Source organism: Bos indicus, chromosome 23 (assembly GCF_029378745.1).
Source record: "Bos indicus isolate NIAB-ARS_2022 breed Sahiwal x Tharparkar chromosome 23, NIAB-ARS_B.indTharparkar_mat_pri_1.0, whole genome shotgun sequence".
Taxonomy (NCBI): domain Eukaryota; kingdom Metazoa; phylum Chordata; class Mammalia; order Artiodactyla; family Bovidae; genus Bos; species Bos indicus.
The window spans coordinates 30,220,425-30,241,002 of NC_091782.1; the positions used below are offsets into that span (position 1 = coordinate 30,220,425).

At 51.3% G+C, this 20,578-nt stretch overlaps 3 protein-coding genes across 7 annotated transcripts; 2 read left to right on the top strand and 1 right to left on the bottom strand.

Annotated features, from left to right (window-relative positions):
• Positions 1-2,409: 2,409 nt before the first annotated feature.
• On the top strand, positions 2,410-3,683 carry IER3 (immediate early response 3). Its single transcript, XM_019985860.2, has 2 exons — positions 2,410-2,655; positions 2,756-3,683. The coding sequence occupies exons 1-2, from the start codon at positions 2,446-2,448 to the stop codon at positions 3,014-3,016; spliced, it is 471 nt and encodes a 156-aa protein (XP_019841419.1). The 5' UTR covers positions 2,410-2,445; the 3' UTR covers positions 3,017-3,683.
• A 300-nt stretch (positions 3,684-3,983) lies between these two features.
• Positions 3,984-16,958, top strand: FLOT1 (flotillin 1). Of its 5 annotated transcripts, none has more exons than XM_070777476.1 (13): positions 3,984-4,119; positions 4,468-4,675; positions 4,975-5,050; positions 5,138-5,228; positions 5,449-5,592; positions 5,730-5,849; positions 5,942-6,037; positions 6,249-6,401; positions 11,557-11,738; positions 11,895-11,940; positions 12,037-12,174; positions 12,431-12,595; positions 13,767-16,958. In XM_070777476.1, exons 2-13 carry the CDS (start codon positions 4,633-4,635, stop codon positions 13,794-13,796), a joined length of 1,284 nt encoding a protein of 427 aa, XP_070633577.1. In that variant the 5' UTR covers positions 3,984-4,119; positions 4,468-4,632; the 3' UTR covers positions 13,797-16,958. The 5 variants fall into 5 exon arrangements, with proteins under 5 accessions (XP_070633577.1, XP_070633576.1, XP_070633575.1 ...); XM_070777475.1 differs by lacking the exon at positions 3,984-4,119 and adding an exon at positions 4,145-4,313 and having other exon boundaries at positions 4,416-4,675; XM_070777474.1 differs by lacking the exon at positions 3,984-4,119 and adding an exon at positions 4,145-4,313.
• On the bottom strand, positions 15,722-19,336 carry TUBB (tubulin beta class I). Its single transcript, XM_019985815.2, has 4 exons — positions 19,099-19,336; positions 17,606-17,714; positions 17,238-17,348; positions 15,722-16,957 (listed from the first exon to the last, which is right to left on the bottom strand). Exons 1-4 carry the CDS (start codon positions 19,153-19,155, stop codon positions 15,900-15,902), a joined length of 1,335 nt encoding a protein of 444 aa, XP_019841374.2. The 5' UTR covers positions 19,156-19,336; the 3' UTR covers positions 15,722-15,899.
• Positions 19,337-20,578: the final 1,242 nt, after the last annotated feature.

Genomic DNA, 20,578 nt, shown 5'->3' on the forward strand with positions numbered 1-20,578 from the left:
CTCAGGAGACACGGGCTCAATCCCTGGGTCAGGAAAATCCCCTGGAGGAAGGCATGGCAACCCACTCCAGTATTCTTGCCTGGAGAATCCCCTGGACAGAGGAGCCTGGGGGGCTACAGTCCCTGGGGTCGCAAAGAGTCGGATAAGACTGAAGCGACTTAGCACTCATGCGTATCCAATGAGGAGGAATCAGGACCTTGCTTTAACTGCAGTATATATATATATATTTTAATTGTTTGGCCACACTGTGCAGGCATGTGGCATCTTCCCTGAACAGGGATCAAACCCACGCCCCCTGCAGTAGAAGCTCAGAGTCTTAAACCTCTGGACCCCCAGGGAAGCCCTGCACTGCTTCTTGACTGCTCCTCCTCTGTTTCTGCATTCCCTTCCTTCCCTAATTAGTAACTGTTTGCATCTGCCCTTTGGAGCCCAGGGACGGTCTAAGAAGCTGAAGCCTTTTTCCTAGAAACAAGAAACAGGGGACACAGAAAGGTTTTGGTCCCCAGGAGGGCCCCACAGGGTCCTGCTGGGTTTCACCACCACTGCTTGACGGGAAGCTTATCCTGAGATTGTTTTTTTTATGATTCCCCAAACACATCCTGTACTTTTCCAGCTCAAGGCCTTTGCTGATTCCATTCTCTTTCTCAGTCATCTTCCACATCTGACTTTGTGGTATCCCACCCACTGTTCAAGGTTATCTCAAATGCCATTCTTCCCTGTTGCCTTGTCTGATTGATTAGACACACAGGAACAGTTGCTCTGTTGGGTTCCCCTTAGACTTAGTCTTCCATTTTCTTAGAATCTGATGTGCTTGCTTTATCTGGCTTAGCTCACTCACCAACCCACATGCTGGAACCTACCCCAGTACTCAATAGTACCTTTTAACAGGGTGTCTGGCCCTGTTGGGGCTTCCCAGGTGGCACTAGTGGTAAAGAACCTGCCTGTCAATGCAGGAGATATAAGAGATACAGATTCAATCCCTGGGTTGGGAAGATCTCCTGCAGGAGGAAATAGCAACCCACTTCAGTATTCTTGCCTGGAGAATCCCATGGACAGAGGAGCCTGGCAGGCTGCAGTCCATAGAGTTGCAGAGTTGGACATGACTGAAGCAACTTAGCGCACACACACACACACTGGCCCTGTTGAATGCTCAAAAGATGTTAAATTCTGTGTCCAGAGCAGCTGTCTCTAAGGCAGTTATGAAAATGTGTCCATTCTCTCTTGTGTTATTATCATCACTACAACATTTGCATAATGTCTCACAGTTTAAATGTTCTTCATATAAACTGAAACCCAGGTGGCTGCTCACTTCTTGCCTTTGTGTTTTGTGGTCCTCTGCTCCAGTCATGCATGCACATTTCTGCACATCGTGGGGTTGCCCCTGTGCAGTCGCTGCACTTTCGTTCTGTGCATGTGTGTATGTAATATGCATGTTGAAGGGGGACAGAATATGCCACCCCAAAATGTGCTCCTCTGGCATGTGAATTATTTGGAGCAATCAAGATCCAGCAGAATCAAGAGAAGCCTTGCACCTCTCATTTCACGGCCTAAATAACTGAAGTAGGGGGCCTGGTCCAGCGATGACATTGACCGGAAAAACTTACCTGCTTGGCAGGACAAACATCTCATTAACAATCACCTGCTCTTCCCATCTTCCTGTGAATTACCCACCTCCCCTTCAAGCCCCAGGCCTCTTTCCCATTCCTTAGCTAAAGATGGCATATAAACTTCAATTGCCTGACTGCCTTTGAGTCTCAAGTTTTCTTGGGCTCCTGTTAAGTATGCAATTAAATTTGTTTTCTCCTGTTAATCTGTCCTAGGTCAATTTAATTATTGAACCAGCCAAAGAAACTGGAAGAAAAGGAGAAATTTTTCCACCTCTACAACGTGGTGTGTGTGTGCGTGTGCGAGCTAAAGCCGACAGACTTGTGTCTGTGTGTGCTACTGTGTTCATTTCTCTTGGGCTTCTTGAGTGTTTCTTAATGACTTCCTTCCTAGGCTGCTGTTTTCTCAGTCCCTACAAACGTGTAAATATGCACTGTAACTGTGGTTCCTAGACTCTGCTGGATCAGGATTGTAGCAAGAGGGCCAGACTTCCTTATGTAAGCCTTTCTGCACGTCCCCAGAGATGGGGATTTGTGGCTGAACCGTCTCAAACTGTCTGTGGGCCCCTCTCCAGCTGCCACATGTCCTGACATGTGCCCGCAGTCTGGGATTTCACCCGCCTCCACTCACAACTCACAACACACACTTGAGGAGTGCCTACGGTTGGCACTAGCCAAGTCCCCGCCCCCTCTCTATGCTTAATCTTCGGAATTTCCAGCCGACCGTCCAACCGCTCCCACCCCAGGGTGGAGTTGAGAAGGGCCCGCCCAGTTCTCGGGGTACATAACTAGCTCTGCGGGACTGCGGGGCCACTCGTCCTTCGGCTCAGCGCAGCGCACAATGTGTCACTCTCGCAGCTCCCTCCCCACCATGACCGTCCTGCGGGCTCCGACCCCGGTTTCCTCCGCCAGCCCGGGACCCCGACGGGGCTCCGGTCCCGAGATCTTCACCTTCGACCCTCTCCCGGAGCCCGCGGTGGCCCCCGCTGCGCGCCCTAGCGCCACCCGCGGGCATCGAAAGCGCAGCCGTAGGGTCCTCTACCCACGAGTGGTGAGTGTCGCCGAAGTGGACAATCCCGGGGGAAGAGGAGGGTGAACTACTGGACGCCGGGGCCCCGATCTGACCTGTTCTTTTTATCACCTCCCCTCAGGTCCGGCGTCAGCTGCCAGTCGAGGAACCGAACCCTGCCAAAAGGCTGCTCTTTGTCCTGCTGACCATCATCTTTTGCCAGATCCTAATGGCTGAAGACAGTGCGTCTGCACCCCTGGCCCCGGAGGACATCTCCAGCGCGCCGTCCCCCGCGCCCACCGCTGCAACCCCGGTCTTCGAGCCCCTTAATCTGACCTCGGAGCCCTCGGACTACGCTTTGGATCTCAGCACTTTTCTCCAGCAACACCCGGCCGCCTTCTAACCGGGACTCCCCACATCCCCTAAAAGAACCTGAAAAACCAAGAAACACTGGGTGTACCTGGTGCGCGAGAGCGTATCCCAAACTGGGACTCGCGAGGCAACTCGCACACAGAACACTACGGCTGAGACGCCAGTCCGAGCCTGGGAGAGACAGGCACCGGCACGCCGGGGCTAGGCCGGGTGGGGAATGAGTGCGTCGTTAACTTATTTCTCATTGCTCCTAATAATATTTATGTGTATTTATGTGTGTCCCCCTAGGTGATGGAGGGGTGTATGTAATATTTATTTTAACTTATGCAGGAGTGCGAGATGTGCACCTTGCTGCAAATGCAGGTCTCTGGGTATTTATTGGGCTCTTTGGGGTTGGTGGAGGCAAGCACCCAGAACTAAGCGAGGCCGGGAAAAGGGATGGAGGAAACCCGGGTCGAGAAGGCGCCCAGGCTGGGAGTCAAGGATGGTGGTGGGTCGCAGTGACACTCTCAGTCCTCCAGCATCTCAACTCGCGAGTCTGTGAAGATTCGGGGAACCGTTGAGAATAAGGTCCCTGGCCTACACTCTCCTTGAAGTTGCCTCCAAGGGGGTGGCTGCGGGGTCGGTGGGCTGTCAGGAGGCTGCTCTGGGGTCGCCCCGTATGTTCTATGAACACAAATAAACTTGATTTACTGTCAGCAGTCATGTGAGTGTCTCTTTACAAGTGGCGGTCCCCCATTCTCCTCAAAGCGCCAGGAGGAGGAGGAGCCGCGGCCAAGTCCCCAGCCGGTGCTCCTCCCCGGGCCCCTGAGTCCCTCCTCCCGGAGCCACGGAACTCAGCATCTTGTGACCGTGTGATGCTGTCAGTCTTTGCCCAATCTGCGGTTTTTCTCAGTTAGTTGACAAGGGGCAAATCCGACATGAGTCAATCTCCCTCTCCCCGGGTGCGGGACTCAGGGAAGTCACGTCGCGCGGGGCGGGGCGTGGGGCGGCCTGGGCGGGACTTCCGGCCCCGGAAGGGCGGCTAAGTGGGGCCTCCTCCCCCTTTCCGGGGCCGCTTCTGCAGCTCTCGAGGGCTGCGGATCTGAGCTGGGCCTGCCGGGAAAGGGGCGGGTCGGACGCCGGAGGCCGGGGGTAGGGTGGAGGGGGTGGTCCTCCGCGGGGGGCGGGGTCGCGTCTGCAGCAGCAGTAGGGTGCGGCTGGGTTGGGGGCGCGGGCCCAGCTCCCAGGGAGACCCTACACGGGTGGCACCTGCTAGACTCCCAGGTCCCCTACGTAGCCCCGCCCTCCCCGGGACCCCAGCCGGGCCGCCGCCCGAGTCCGGGAAGGTAGGTGGGGGAGGGGAGATGGAGTGGGTTGCAGAGGAACAGGGAGGGTAACGCAAGGGTCTGGGGACCTCTCCGGGTCCAGAGAGCTTCATATCACTGAAGGTGGGGCGCGGTGAGCGGCTGAGAATCGCTGGCTGTCTGCGAAATTTCACAGAAAAAGCCTTAGCGGATCCGGGGTTGCGGAAGATCCTGGGCCTCGGCGTCTGCAGGCTGGGCGTGACTGACTGGAAAGGGAAAGAGTTCGCTCCTGTGGACTGCGCGGCGCCCCTTCGCATCCGCAAAGGCTTTCTCTCCCCCTCCTCCAGCTCCAGCCTGAGCCATGTTTTTCACCTGTGGCCCAAATGAGGCCATGGTGGTCTCCGGTAAGTATTGTTTTCTGCTCAGCCAGTGAGCCCCCCCCCTGCAGAGGTCTCTTCCCTGTCTCCCTACCAGTTCCCCAGAGCCAGGCCTTCTGTCCACCCCGCCCACGATGGCTGCATGCCACCCACTTGTGATTAGTCCTTGCGTAGCCTTCCAAGGCCTGGACTGCCCCTGGCCCCTGTCAGCTTCCAGCTTTCCTCGTGGAGGTTGCTTCGCGCTCCCTTCCCAAGTTCTGTCTCCCCACGTTACAGTTCTACCGCGGCCACGGGCCACCACAGCTCACTGCCCCCTCCCCTTGCAGGTTTCTGCCGGAGCCCCCCAGTCATGGTGGCTGGAGGCCGTGTCTTTGTCCTGCCTTGCATCCAGCAAATCCAGAGGTAGGTAGCAAGAAAACTGGGGAAAGGGAACGCCCGTTTTCTCCCTTTCTTCCTTTTCACGCTGTCCATCCCTTCTCTTTCCCTTAGGATCTCACTCAACACACTGACCCTCAATGTCAAGAGTGAAAAGGTTTACACTCGCCATGGGGTCCCCATCTCAGTCACTGGCATTGCCCAGGTGAGGCTTTCAGAGCCTTTCCCCCAAAGCCCATTCCCCCACCCAGCATCTTCTGTGTCCCCAGACATTAAGAATCTTCTCACATTGGCTTTCCCTATCTCTGCCTGTGGAGAAATTTCTCTGCGAGTCTCCACTTCTCCAGGGATCCCCAAGGCACCTGCCTGTACTCTGGTTTCAGGAGGTCTTCCCCACACCCTCCCCAACTCTGTTCTGGCTACAGGTAAAGATCCAGGGCCAGAACAAGGAGATGCTGGCCGCCGCCTGCCAGATGTTCCTGGGGAAGACGGAGGCAGAGATCGCCCACATCGCGCTGGAGACACTGGAGGGCCACCAGAGGGCTATCATGGCCCACATGACCGTGGAGGTGGGCCTGAGGGCAGGGAGAGATCGGGAAGGGATGCCAGAGTGCAAGGGGCCTAAGAACCCAACTAGTCTGAGGAAGATGGTGGCCAGAGGATCTGAGCATGTCCCTTCCTTCTTCTTTCCATCCTGTTATCCCAGGAAATCTATAAGGACAGGCAGAAATTCTCAGAGCAGGTTTTCAAAGTGGCCTCCTCAGACCTGGTCAACATGGGCATCAGCGTGGTCAGCTATACCCTGAAGGACATTCACGACGATCAGGTAAACCTCAGCAGTTGGTCCTCCCTACTTCCCTGCTCCCATCTGGTAAACCTTCCCTTCTGAGGATTGTGACATCTGCATCTCTCCCACAGGACTATTTGCACTCCTTGGGGAAGGCTCGAACAGCTCAGGTCCAAAAAGATGCTCGGATTGGGGAAGCAGAGGCCAAAAGAGATGCCGGGATCCGGGTGAGAGAGCTGGGGGTTGCTTAGTTTCCGAGGGCTTTTTGTGTACCTGATGGGAGAGGGGGTGGCGTGAGGCCAGTGAAGCAGGGTTGGCAGAGGATGTAGATGAGGCCGGGCCCAGGGCGAAGATGGAGGAGCTCGGCGGAGAGCAGGCTCTCTCCCTTGGGCCTTCTTCTGCCTTCTCTGATGTCCTACCCAATCTCTGCATGAACAGGAGGCCAAAGCCAAGCAGGAAAAGGTGTCTGCTCAGTACCTGAGTGAGATTGAGATGGCCAAGGCACAGAGGGACTACGAGCTGAAGAAGGCCGCATACGACATCGAAGTCAACACGCGCCGAGCACAGGCTGACCTGGCCTACCAACTTCAGGTCAGAGTCCCCATGCTGGCCCTGTGGCCAGGCTGGATTTCACTCCCTCCCTGTTCTTCTCAGGCCACCACTCTCTCTCATATCCTGACTTTGATCCCCTTATTTTGACTCTCGGTTTCTGACCCAACTCCTCCATATGAGGAAGATTTAAAAGACCTAAATGTTTCAGCTGAAAAGCAAAGAAAAGGCCTAGAAAGGGGGTGTAGATAGGGCTGATCAGGGGCTTGGGGCGGGTTGTGTCCTGGGCAAGGGCACCTGGATGAAGGGTGAACCAGAGCTCAGATCGGCCTGTGCTCCACTCCCCAAGCTGTGCGTGAATGGGTCTGCATCTCCCCAGAGGAACGGGTGCCTTTTTCTCATTTGCACGACAGTCCTCCAAGGCTCCCAGCAGCCCTGGTGATCACAGAGGGTGTGAGGAAGAGAAACATGGACTTGGACTCTGAATCCCACAAAGTGACCTGTGGGAGCCTTGATAATGCAGCAAAGTGTAGTTGATACTCATCATTTGCAGATCTTGTATTTGAGAATTTGCCTCAATGCTAAAATATTCTAAAGAGCTAATGCTAAATGAGCACTGGTTTAAATGCTAAAAGAGTAATGGTTTCCCTAGTGCTCTTTGTCTTGATGACCATTTGCAGACATGCACAGAGTGGAGAAAAATTTGAGTTGCCTGATAACGTGCCTCTCAGTTGAACAAGATGTTTTTTCCTTGTTTTAGCTCCTACTGTAAACAATGTCATTTTCGCAGTATGTTCACTGCTACATATTTTGCACTTTTGTGCTCTGTGTTGGTGATTTCACAGTTCAAAATGCCCCCAAGTGTGGTGCTGAGTGCCGTCTAGAGTTCCTAAGTCCAAGAAGACTTGATGTGCTTGATGGAGAATATACATGTGTTAGATAAGCTGCTTTCGGGCATGAGTTATAGTGCTGTTGGATGTGAGTTCATTGCTAATGAATCAACAAATACATTACATATGGTGTCTTTACGCAGAAATGCATAAAACAAAGATACATAGGACTTTCCTGACAATCCAGTGGTTAAAACTCTGTGCTTCCAGTGCAGGGGTCGATCCCTGGTTGGGGAACTAAGATCCCACAATAAGTATTGGTTAATTCAGTGTTCATGGCTACTTTGTGAAAACCGGAACTACCATGAATAATGAGAATCAACTGTACTTTGAGACCTTTACCCAATATTATGAAATTCATTTTTGCCAAGAGTTGGTGTAGGCTGAAAGCATTAAGTGTAACACATCTTTAGTTATGATATTAAATCCCTGAGTGGCTTGATAGGTGCCTGAGTGTGGCATAGTACTCACTGCTCAAAGTGTGGTCTGCCTCCCAGCAACAGCATATCCCTGGGGAGCTTGTTATAAATACAAAATCCGAGGCTCCAGCCCAACAGACCAAATCAGAATCTATATTTTAACAAAATCTCTAGGTGATTCATGTACACATTGAAGTTTGAGAAGTATTGATTTAGTGAAAACCACCAGCTTGGGTGGGACTTTATCTTCTCAACATGGCTTTCCTTGTCTGCTAATCAAAGGATAGCCTGGTTTGGGTTCTGTTCAACTTTTATTAGTCCCTCGTTTTGTGTCAGATTTTGTGCTAGGTGCTGGAAAAATAAGGATTTATTCAACAGAGATCTATTAAATGCCTACTATATGCCAGGCATTGTTTTGGAGGTGAGTATATAAGTATGAATGAGATAGAATAAAATTCCTGCCCTCATGGAGCTTTACATTATAATATATGAGACAACTAATAAGCAAATAAATAATCTTCATTGGCTCTAATTAAGTTGTTCAACTGCTATGAAGGAAATAAATTGGTGGTATTCTATTGGAGGGGGTACTCTGTTAGGTTGGGGATGATCAGAGAAACCTTCTGTGAGAAAATGATATATAAGATAACCCTGAAGATGATAAAGAGCCAGCAATGTAAAGAGTTGTGAGCTAAGAACGTTCTAGTCCAGTGCTGTTCAAATAGAATTTATATATATGGCAAGTGACTAGGCAGGGGACTAGCACATGCAAAGATCTTGATGTAAAAAGAGGGGTTGTGTCCCAGGAACACAAAGGAGGTTTCTGATCCAGCATGACTAGTGTGCTGTGAGTGAGGAGAGGCAGAGGGAAGCAGATCTCCTAGGGTTTGGGGAGCCAGTATTCTTGCCTGGAGAGTCACCGTGGACAAAGGAGCCTGGTGGGTTACAGTCCGTGGGGTTGCAAAGAGTAGGACATGACTGAGCAACTAAGCACACAACAACAGATGGAAACTTAGAAGAAGATTCAAAGCACGATGGGAAACTATTGGAGAACTTCAGGAAGGGAAGTACTCTGGTCTAGTTTACATTTTTACAAAGATTAGTCCAGCTGCTGCATTGAGAATGGATTGTCAAAAGAAAACAGAGGAAGCAAGAAGATGAATTAGGTTTGTCAAAGCTGTGAATGGCATAAATGCAGCTAATTGCACTCCCTCTTAAAATCTCATTAAATTCACATAGAGTAATTGGGAGAGAAAAAAAAAAGGTGGAGCGAATAGGAACAGAAGGAACAGAAACCATGGCATCACTGTGGAAGCTGGAAAGTCGGGGCAACTGACGACTCAAGAAGTGTCCGAGACAGCTGAGCACAAAGCTGCAGGGGAGAAAACAATGAAATGACCTGAGGCACAGAAGTTGTCAGCTCCAGGGGCCTCTGGAGCTGGGATAAGTTGGTTGAAATGAGGAGAAACAGGTGAAAAGTGACTTCTCAGAGCTGTCTGCCTCTGAGTGATGCTCCCTCTCCCAGTAACAGGCATGAAGAGACTGCCTATTGAATGCTGAATACCGACCGCTTCCCCAGCCCCTTATTCCACATGGCTCCCAGAACCCGCATATTCCAAAGAAGAGATCAAAAGATTGCTCTGGGGAACATGACCAACCCAATATGAAAGACTTGAAGGTCCTGAATCAGAGGTTCCTCAGCAGATGAACTACCCGGGTCACCCTAGAGTGAAGCTCAAAGCCTCCGAGCCTCACCCACATACCCAGAGCTTCCCTTCAGTGTTTCTGACCTTCCTCCCTGTGAGCAGACAAGCACAGACTCCCTGACATATGAAGGATCCTGCAACAAGGACAGGCCAAAACCACAAGCAGAGCAAAGCAGTTTGAAGGATATGTGCTATGCAGAGAGAAGAAAGCTTAAAAAGTAATATCCTCAGTAAGATAAAAGAATAATTCATATCCAGCAAATCAGGACACAGAAAACAAAGAGCTTTTAGAAATTAATAAGGTGGCAGAAATGGAAAAAAAAAAAAAACAAAAAAAACAATGGAAGAGAAATTCTAATAAATTTGTCGGAAAATAGAACAAAACAGATGGAAAAATTAGGAAAGAATATTAGAGGCCAGACCAGGAGATGCAACAGAACAAAATGGAAGGAAATCATCAGTGAAAAAAATCAGACATGTTTATCTGACTTTCTAGATTGAATGATCCACCAAGTACCTAACATAGTGGATGAAAAACATCTGCCTTGAAGCACATCACTGTGAAATTTCAGAACACCAAGGATGAAAGAACTAAAAGCTTCCAGAGAGAATGAAGAGATGTCAAGCAGCAGAATGACTTCAGATTTCTCAAGAAGCTAGAGGACCATGGAGCAATGCCTTCAAAATTCTGGTGGAAAATTAATAACAGCATAGTAAACTGAACTCGGGGCTTCCCTGGTGGCTCAGGCGGTAAAGACTCTACCTGCAATGCAGGAGACCCTGGTTTGATTCTTGTGTTGTGAAGATCCCCTGGAGAAGGGAATGGCAGCCCACTCCAGTATTCTTGCTTGGAGAATCTCATGGACAGAGGAGCCTGGTGGACTACCAGTCCGTGGGGTTGCAAAGAGTCAGGCGCGACTTAGCGACTAACACTTTCACTTTCACAACCTGTACTCAACTTAATCATCATTCAAATAAAAGAACGAAATCAAAAACCCACAGAAGCAAGATCTCAAAAAACATATCCCATGTACTCTTTCTGAGGGAATGGCTGGAGGCTGGGTCTAAAGAAGAGAAAGAAGGGGGTGGAAGTGGGGGCTCTAACACAGGAGCACCATGATGCTGCACCCTGAGGTCAAGCGTTAACTAGTCCAATTTGGAACAGGTTTGAAATTTTAGGGTCAAAGAGGACAAGGTACCACGTCTAGAAGCCCCTTTCCTCTGGAATGAACACATGGGCCCTTTAAAGGCAGGGGCTCCATCTCTCATGTGGATATATCACAGGCAAGATGGTGCATGGCTAAGCCAGAGCAATGAGGCAAGAAGTATGTTCTTCCTCCAGACCTCTGCTCACCGACATGTTGGCAAGAGCCTTCTGACCCCTGTACTCTCCAAGGAACAAGAAAATGAAATCTGCCTAAGTAAGAGGAAGTAGTCTGTGATGTGTACATAGCCTTGTAGTTGCTTACAGTAGCCCTGGAAGGATACACAACAAGCTGGTCACAGTGGTTGTTTGAGAGGAAGGCAACCAACCAGGTGGCTTGAGAAATAGGTGGGAAGAGATCTTGCTTTACTTTTTTTCTTTTGAATTTGGACGACCTACAAAAGATAAACACACACACACCGTCCCGCTACTCCCCAAAAGCTGGCGAGAGGCTATTCAGAAGCCAGTTGCCAGTTGCCACTAAGATAACCGCTACACTGATGGAGAGAAATGGCTGGACTTGGAGGTGAGGGATGGTCACCATGCGTGCAGTGCCCTCCAGGCGCTCATACTCTACAGGAAGACTTGGTGGAGAAATAGGGTGATGGGGAGCTCAGCGGAGAGATGCTTCACCTGGCCTGAGGGCAAACGGGCTGGGTTGCAGCCCTATCCAGCCCTGAAGCTAGCTAAGACTGCCTGGGGAACAGCCCTAACCATGGATATTGGCCCTGTTGGGGGAGGACCAGACCCCTCCCCAGGCCATACCTCAGATCTGTCCCAGAAATGGACCGCACTGGGCAGGCTGAGCCCACGGAGACCAGCTGCACGTGGTGTGCTCTATGTTAATATCCTGCCCTGGAGCCGTGGCCCTCCCTGCTTCCCAGGCGCTTGCTCCGCAACTCTGACTCTGAGCATCCCTCCTACGCAGGTGGCCAAGACGAAACCGCAGATCTGACTCTGAGCATTCCTCCTACGCAGGTGGCCAAGACGAAACAGCAGATCGAGGAGCAGCGGGTGCAGGTGCAGGTGGTGGAGCGGGCCCAGCAGGTGGCAGTGCAGGAGCAGGAGATCGCCCGCCGGGAGAAGGAGCTGGAGGCCCGCGTGCGCAAGCCGGCGGAAGCCGAGCGCTACAAGCTGGAGCGCCTGGCGGAGGCAGAGAAGTAAACACCCCTCCCTGCCCCCCTCAGGGTTCTTTCACCACCTGGGCGCCCCCAGACAAAAAGCTGAGGCCTTTTCTACCTGTCCTCCTCCTGCCGAATCTTTCTCCCAGAGCAAGGGCTATTCTTCAACTACCCCCTCCACGCCCCTTTGCCCAGGTCCCAGCTGATCATGCAGGCGGAGGCAGAAGCCGAGGCTGTGCGGGTGAGTTAGCCAACTGATGGAGGGAGTGGGGTGCTGCTGGTGCTGGGGTCTCTCATCCTTACCTACCGTATCTCACGTGTCTTGTACCCTCCTCAGATGCGTGGAGAAGCCGAGGCCTTTGCTATAGGGGCCCGAGCCAGGGCCGAGGCTGAGCAGATGGCCAAGAAGGCAGAAGCATTCCAGCTGTACCAGGAGGCTGCTCAGCTGGACATGCTGCTGGAGAAGCTGCCCCAGGTCTGGGGTAGGGATGGGGGTGGGGGCGGTGGAGGGCATATGGACAAGAGCAGTGGAGGGACAGGAGGGAACGAGGGGCCAGGGGAGAACCAGGCTAGGGGCCATGAATTAGGGGCGGGAATTACCAGCCAGTGACCAGAACAAGGAAGGGTGATGCTCACAAAAGCGAAGAACACAGGTCTTAAAAACCCAGAGTAAGGAGTCTTAGGATGGGTGTGGTAAGACCCTGGTGCTGAGTGGACATCTTACCTACCAGGTGGCAGAGGAGATCAGTGGTCCCTTGACCTCAGCCAATAAGATCACACTGGTGTCCAGTGGAAGTGGGGCCATGGGAGCAGCCAAAGTGACCGGGGAAGTGCTGGACATCCTGAGCCGCCTGCCAGAGAGTGTTGAGAGACTCACAGGCGTCAGCATCTCCCAGGTGAGGGTTTCTAGGGTGGGGCTGGGAGCCGAATTGCCAGGTTCCTGTGGCACATGACACAGCGGGCCCAGCGTGGGGCTAGCACCCAGGAGGCCTGGGGCTGCTGACATTTAGTCATTGCTTTCCATGTGCCAGACAGAGTGCTAAGCTCCTGCACAAATGGTTTAAAAAACTTTTTAAAACTTCCTTTGGGGTGTGTAGGGTTTTACAAAGTGACTGAACTTTCAGTTTAGCCCATGTCATTCATACATGGTGAAGCTGGGCTTCAAACCCAGGCCTGCTGTCTCTAGAGCCTCTGCTCTTCTTGGTCACACACACACGTGTGTGTGTGTATCTGTGTGTGGCTGTGGCTGTGTATGTGTGGCTGTGTGCGTGTGTAGCTCAGTTGTGTCCAACTCGATCCAACCCTATGAACTGTATGTAGCCCACCAGGCTTCTCTGTCCATGGAATTCTTCAGGCAAGAATACTGGAGTTGCCATGCCCTTCTCCAGGGTATCTTCTTGACCCAGGGATCGAACCTGGATCTCCTGCATTGCAGGCAGACTATCTTCTGAGTCACTAGGGAACTAACCCACTAGCAGAAGGAACTGGTGACAGCCTGTTGACGTTGAATTCCAAGGTGTATCACTGCTTTCCTTGGTGCCCGTTTAGTCACCTGTTGGTTATGGTAGAGATCAGGGAGTGGGATCTGGAGCCAGACTGTTGTGTGAATCCTGGCTGAAGTGCATGCCAGCTGACCTTAGACAAGTTCATCTTCTCTGCACTTGTTTCCTCACCTTAAAGCCAGGTCAAAAAGTAACCACCCTGTTGAATTGTTAAGGGGATTAAATGGGTAAATACCTGGAGTGTTTAGTGCCTAGCACATAGTACTATATGAAGAGTGTGTTAAATAAATGCCTATGTAAATAAAAGCACTGAGCTGAATCAGTGACCTTTGAGCTGGGTTCCTTGGAGTCTCCCTGAGGGCCTGTAGAGATCTGGCCCCCTTCACCCCTTTCTTCACTCATGCAAGAATCTGAATGACTGCTTGGCAAAGGCAGTGAGATAGGGTACTAGGAAAAACTAGAATACTTCTGTAAGAATGTCTTCCCTGCAGCCCATTCGTCCAGATGGGAGCCTGGGAGAACAGGTACCTGGTTCACACAGTCACCACAGTTGTTTTTTTGCCAGGTGAACCACAAGCCTCTGCGAACAGCCTGAACCCTGGACCTTCGTGATGCCCCATCTCATAACTCAAGTTGCCTGAATGGTCCCGTTATTGCACGCACTTCAGCTGGCTCCCTGAGCACATCACCTCTCCTTGCCAAATAGCCTGTGCCTTGCCTTGGAAGGGAATTGTTCCCTTTCCCAATCCCATACTGCCAAGACTGCCAATCCCCTAGGGCTCCCATGCCTTCTGATGACCTACCCCCAACTTATTTAAACTAAGCCTGTTGTCCAGAATTCTTCCCTGACCAAATCTTAAGGGATGGTCTGCAGGTCTCAACTTTGTCAAATAAATCAGTAAGTACTGATACTTAATTCGGTGTAACTAATTCAAAATGAACGCTAGAGTGTAGCTTTCTCTCTTGCATTCAATGTGCTTTTTACAGTGGGAGCGAAGCAGTAATTACTTGTACTGTTAAGAGTTGTAGAATACCCCCACTCTACCCTGAAATTCATTATAGTCAGAAAAGCATCCTTAAGTAGCAGCAGTATCAGTAATTATGTTAGTCCCTAGAATTACTGATAATAAAGGGAAATTTGAGACTTCACTGTGCTCTTTGTAGCAGGAGTTATTAGGTGGAACACTAGTGTCAGTTTAGAATGGGACTATGATATGACACCACCCCTCCCCAGGTGATTTTTGCCTTAGGCTGAGAAAACCCATATATCCATAACTGAAAGGAACCCAGGAGGTACTGTGTGTTCCAAGTGGTAAACAGTGTCTGTGCATCTCCCAAGATTCTTCTGGAGCACTGTTAAAAACAGACTGCTGGGGTCCAACCCACTTTTGGTTCAGTACATCTGGGCAGGTGGGAGAATCTCTATTTCTCCAAGTTCAAGGGGATGCTTATCTGGCAACCACTTATATGACATTCACCTCATTTCTCCTTTCTATCCCTAGATCTCCTCACATCTGAGCATCTATCCCAGTTACTAAGACAGGGTACCAGGGATTAAGGTGTAAGGATATTCTCACCTGTTTATAGGGAGCAGAGTATATTGTACAACTGACCTGGAGCCCCATGCCTCCTTCACCAGCGATCTTTCCCTGAATGAGCACACGTGCTGCGAGATTCTTTTCAGTTCCCATTTATTTTTGGCTCTTGGGGCAATGTCATCTTTTCAATATGAAAAAAAGCAGCAAGTTCAACACAATAGAAATCTGAAGTGTAGAATAGGACAAAATCAAGAAGTGGGGAAGCAGTAGCAGGAGAGATGAGATGTTTGCCAAAAGATGGAAGGTGTTCTGTCCCCTGTCTGGGGAATGACGTTTAGGTGGCAGCACATACCTTTCCATATAAGTACAGAAGGGGTTGATACGTATCATTTTTTTTTGATAAGATGGGGTGGGGAGGGGCTTTCTGGAGACTTAAGAGACCAAGGCTATCTCTTGCTTCTCTTGACCCCCTTTCTCAAACAGGAGAAAGGAGGGAATTCAACGTTATTATGAAGGAGATAAAGTGGAAGAGGAAGGGATTCCCACTTGATAGGGTGGGGGCCAGAAACTTGCAAAGGTAATAGCTTAGGACAGAACTTGGAAGGAGACTGAAAATGAAGATAATACTGTCAACACCTCTGCACAAGCTGAGAGGAGCGGGGAGATACCTGGCACCTAGGACTTCAGTACCCTGGATGCCCCTCTCCAAACCCAACCCTTTCTGGTAGGGACTTCTACTCGCTCAGTTTCCTTCCCCTGGGCCAGCACATCGGCCTAGGATGGCAGTCACCAATCCAGGTTTTCAGCACACGGTTCTAAATGAGATTTGAGGAACCCCAGCCTCTTGGAGAGCTATCTCGAAAACAGAGAGGGAAATGTTAACTGGACAGATGGGAGGAGTGGGCACCAGAAAGAAAATTGACAGGGTTACCCAGAATGCAGAAAATCTAGGCTCCCCAAAAGTGGAAAGAGAGAAGAGACATTCAACAAACAACAAATATTTATTGAGCGCCTATTATGTGCCAGGCACTGTTCTAGAATCCCCCCCAAAAAAGAAAAACAAGATAGATGCAGAAAATGCAAATTCTGAGGGAGAGGAAAGGGGTCTTGAGGAAGAAGGCTGAGGGGATTAAGAAGCCTAAGGTGATAGGGACTTGGCCTTAGGCCTCCTCTTCGGCCTCCTCACCGAAATCCTCTTCCTCTTCTGCGGTGGCATCCTGGTACTGCTGGTACTCGGAGACGAGGTCGTTCATGTTGCTCTCAGCCTCGGTGAACTCCATCTCGTCCATGCCCTCACCTGTGTACCAGTGGAGGAAGGCCTTCCGGCGGAACATGGCCGTGAACTGCTCCGAGATGCGCTTGAACAGCTCCTGGATGGCTGTGCTGTTGCCAATGAAGGTGACTGCCATCTTCAGACCACGGGGTGGGATGTCGCAAACAGCTGTCTTGACGTTGTTGGGGATCCATTCCACGAAGTAGCTGCTGTTCTTATTCTGCACGTTGAGCATCTGCTCATCTACCTCCTTCATGGACATCCGCCCACGGAACACAGCAGCCACGGTGAGGTACCGGCCATGGCGGGGGTCACAGGCAGCCATCATGTTCTTGGCATCGAAGACCTGCTGGGTGAGCTCAGGGACAGTGAGGGCCCGATACTGCTGGCTGCCACGGCTGGTAAGAGGGGCAAAGCCAGGCATGAAGAAGTGGAGGCGTGGGAAGGGCACCATGTTGACGGCCAGCTTGCGGAGGTCAGCGTTGAGCTGGCCAGGAAAGCGGAGGCAAGTGGTGACTCCACTCATGGTGGCCGAGACGAGGTGGTTCAGGTCTCCATAGGTTGGTGTGGTCAGCTTGAGGGTGCGGAAACATATGTCGTAAAGGGCCTCGTTGTCAATGCAGTAGGTTTCATCAGTGTTCTCCACCAGCTGATGGACAGAGAGGGTGGCGTTGTAGGGCTCAACCACAGTGTCGGAAACTTTGGGTGAGGGCACCACGCTGAAGGTGTTCATGATGCGGTCAGGATACTCTTCACGGATCTTGCTGATGAGCAAGGTGCCCATTCCGGAGCCAGTGCCCCCACCCAGCGAGTGGGTCAGCTGGAAGCCCTGCAGGCAGTCACAGCTCTCGGCCTCCTTCCGAACCACATCCAGGACCGAGTCAACCAGCTCGGCTCCCTCTGTATAGTGGCCCTTGGCCCAGTTGTTGCCTGCCCCGGACTGACCTGCGATGAGGTTATAAGGCAAGCTTGTTCAGTCAAGTGTGAAAGATACACAGCCCCATTTCTACCTTTCAACTTTTGGATTACAGCCAGTGGATTTATCTTCCTTCTTAACTCCCCGATGATATATCTGCCCCTGTATAATTTACTGTCTAAATTACTACCTCCACTCTTCATTAGATTTAAAAACACAAGGCTGTATAAACTCCAGTACAATCATTTCTAACTCTTGCTGCACCCAAATAACTCGAATAGCAGTATCTATTGATATCTCCTAACTCACCAAAAACAAAGTTGTCTGGTCTGAAGATCTGACCAAAAGGACCTGAGCGAACAGAGTCCATGGTTCCGGGTTCTAGATCCACCAAGATAGCACGAGGGACATATTTGCCACCTAGAAGAAATAAAGTAAAAGAATGAAAACTGGAAGACATAAAGGTAAATAAATTGGGGCCAAGAGAGAGCCGGGGACCCAAATGTGAGATTTCAGACACTGCCACCAGGTGGCAGCAGAGCCACTGGGAAAGCGAGAAAGGTCTCCAATGAGTGTAGATGGATTCATTCTAAGGGGGTAAAGGGTGTCCGGGGGAGGCAGAGACCCCAGAGAAGTGGGAGTGATGGGACCCCTGCTTCCCGAGCTCTTGCCCTCACCTGTGGCTTCATTGTAGTACACGGAGATGCGGTCCAGTTGTAGGTCGCTGTCCCCATGATAGGTGCCGGTGGGGTCGATGCCATGTTCATCACTGATCACCTCCCAGAACTGCCAGGGAAGAGCAAAGTCTTCAACATCTCAGGGTCCAGCCAATTATGCTCCCCTACTGCCATTTTAGCTCCAGATTCGCCTGTGGCGGGCCCTCCCCAAGGATCTAGCATTTCTTCTGCCTGCCTGCCTGCCTGCCACACCCTTCCACTAGCCACATGCACCTTCGGAAAAACGGCAGCTTTCACTGCCTGGGACGTGAGATGCTGTGTGGCTTAAAGGGCCCGGCGATCGCAGGCACAGGGCTGGGTAGATGGAGGCAGTCACCCTGGTCACAAAGAGACGGGGGGCAGAGAAAAGGAGCCACTGCAGCAGGAGCCCACCCCGCCCTGCACGTGACCGCGGCGCACGCACGCGCCAGGCGGCCGACAAAGGGAGGTGCCGCGCAAGGGCGGGGCCGAAGGGCGAATTCCGCGCGCCAGGGGCGGGGCTTGGCGCGGGCTCGCGCGCCCCCCGCCGGCCGGCCTGGCCGCATTGTCCCAGCGCGCCAGGGGCGCCCGGGTCCCGCCCTTCTGCTACAACGTAGCAGCCGCACTTCCTCCCTGCCCCTCCCCCGCTACACTGTAACCGCGCGCAAAAAGAAAAAAAAAAAACACCCCTCCCCCTTGGCCTCGACATTTCATTTCTTTGCTAGCTTTTAACCGCCTTGCTTTAAATGAGGTTTTTTTTTTCCTTTGTCCTATTCTCTAGTTCTGAGGAACCCTTTCAAAGAATGGACTCTTTCCCCCTCGCGCTTTCTCCCTATCTGTCCACGCCCTCAAGAGTCTGTTAAGGGGAAATAAAAGGAACAAATTAGTCCAGCACATATTAGCCTTCCATGCACGAATAACTGCGGGACCGCCCCTTGGGGATCGCGGGCGCCCGGGGATTCCTGATCATTTGTAAAGGATATCGCCCAGCCCACCTGGCTCATCGCGCCCCCACATTTGGATCTGACCTCTCGGCAGCTGCCCGCCATCCTCGCCCCTTCCCCCTCTGGCTTAGCCCCACGAAGCCCCGCCAAGGGGGATGCACATGGGGAAAACCTCATCTAGCTTTTGTCTCGGGCCGTTTCCGCATCTCCCTCGCTTCCCGGTCCTCGGACCGTTAGGAGATCCCCTTTCTAAGTAAAATTTTACAGAAACTCGGTTTTCCCGCCCCCTAACCCTGAAGGGTGCTTTTACAGCTTCCCCAAAATGAACCTGCCAAGAAAAAGAATTCCTCATTTTTCAAAAGCAAATCCTAAGGTTCAAAGGTGCATTTATATAGAAAAGTTTTGAGGGGCAAATCTTGACTAAGAATGGAAGATGCAAACGTTCTACAACCATCCGTCATAATATACCTGTTTTTTTTTTTTTTTTCCCCTTAAAAATAAATACAGTCAAAAGAGGTTAAAAATCCTTACCTTGGCACCGATCTGATTGCCACACTGACCGGCCTGGATGTGCACGATTTCCCTCATTGTTAAAATTTATTCTAATCTTTTTGCTCGCCTCAAAGTGTATACGGGGCAAAAAAATATTATGGAATTAGTTTTTCTCTGCTGCTAGTCGCAGGGTGGAAAGATGGAAAGGGACCCGGAGGCTGAAGCAGCGAGGTCCGAACGCGGCGGCAGGAAGGTTCTGAGAGGGAGAAAGGAGAGGGGAGGGCGCGGGAGGAAAGGCGGGCAGGGCGGGGCGCGCGTGCGCGGGGGCCGGGAGGCGGGAGAACTCGCCGCGCGCCGTGGTGGAGAGACAAAGCCTCACTAGGCTGGCCCTGATTAGTCCGTGCCGGTCCTGTATCACACGTCCATTGGTCCCTGCTGGACGAGCGCAGTCCTGCCTGGGAGTTGTAGTTCTCTATTGTTGTCCACGCTGCAAAATGAAAGGACGAATGGGTGGGTACTGGGTCTGGGGGTTTTGGTTTGGGTGTTTTGACTGAAAAACGGCCTGGCGCTAAGGTTCCTTCCTCTATGCCAGACTCTTCTGGTATCAAAAGAGAGTAGTTTTCGAGGGTACAGGAATTGGGAACCCTGGTGTGCCAGGCTTTGGAAGGTGGAGTGGGGGCACGCCCTGAAAGCTCCCCGCTGCGGTAGCTCTTGGGAAGACAGGACTGCTTAGCTCAGCGAAAACGGGGAGAAATGCGGCACCCTGATCTGCTCTCTAACAGCTGGTCCCTGGTGACCCAACTGGCATGAACTCCAGTAAGCTGCGGCTCCCCCAGATACTTCGGGAAGGAGGAGGGCATTGCCTTCCTGCTATTTCCTTGGGAGCTTTCTAATGATAATATTTAGAAAGAAACAAAATTGCATCAAGGACTTTTCAGTATAAAAACTAATTGTCTGGAAGGTATGTTCAAGAATAGAGAAGCAGATATGCCGGAAGTCTCCGTCCATGTGGGGATCTGCGCCTTACAGCCGCATTTAACACACTGTTAAGAGGCGAACTGTGGGGTGAGATACCTGATAGGCACTTTGATGAAGTCAGTGTTTTTTCAGTTCGCTGATTTCACTGAGAGGTGGTTGACCATTGCAACCTTTCAAGAACCTCGGGATTAAAATAAAAGGGGTAGGGAGGAGGATGGGAAAAAAATTGGATGAGCTCAAATCTGAGTGGCATGTTTCTTCGCAGGGATTAATTCAACTTGAGAGATATTAAATGTCTACCAAACCAGAAGCTAGGAATACAAAAATAATTAAGGATTAGCTCACTGTTCTCCAGGATCTTGCAATTTGGTGAGAAGTGTATAAATAAACACTAGAGTGTGGTAAGCACCATGATAAAGGACATGGGATATCAGGCTCCCTGAGTGTGTGCTCAGTCATGTACGACTCTTTGCGACCCCATGGACTGCAGCCTGCCTGGCTTCTCTGTCCATGGGAGTTCCCAGTCAAGAATACTGGAGCT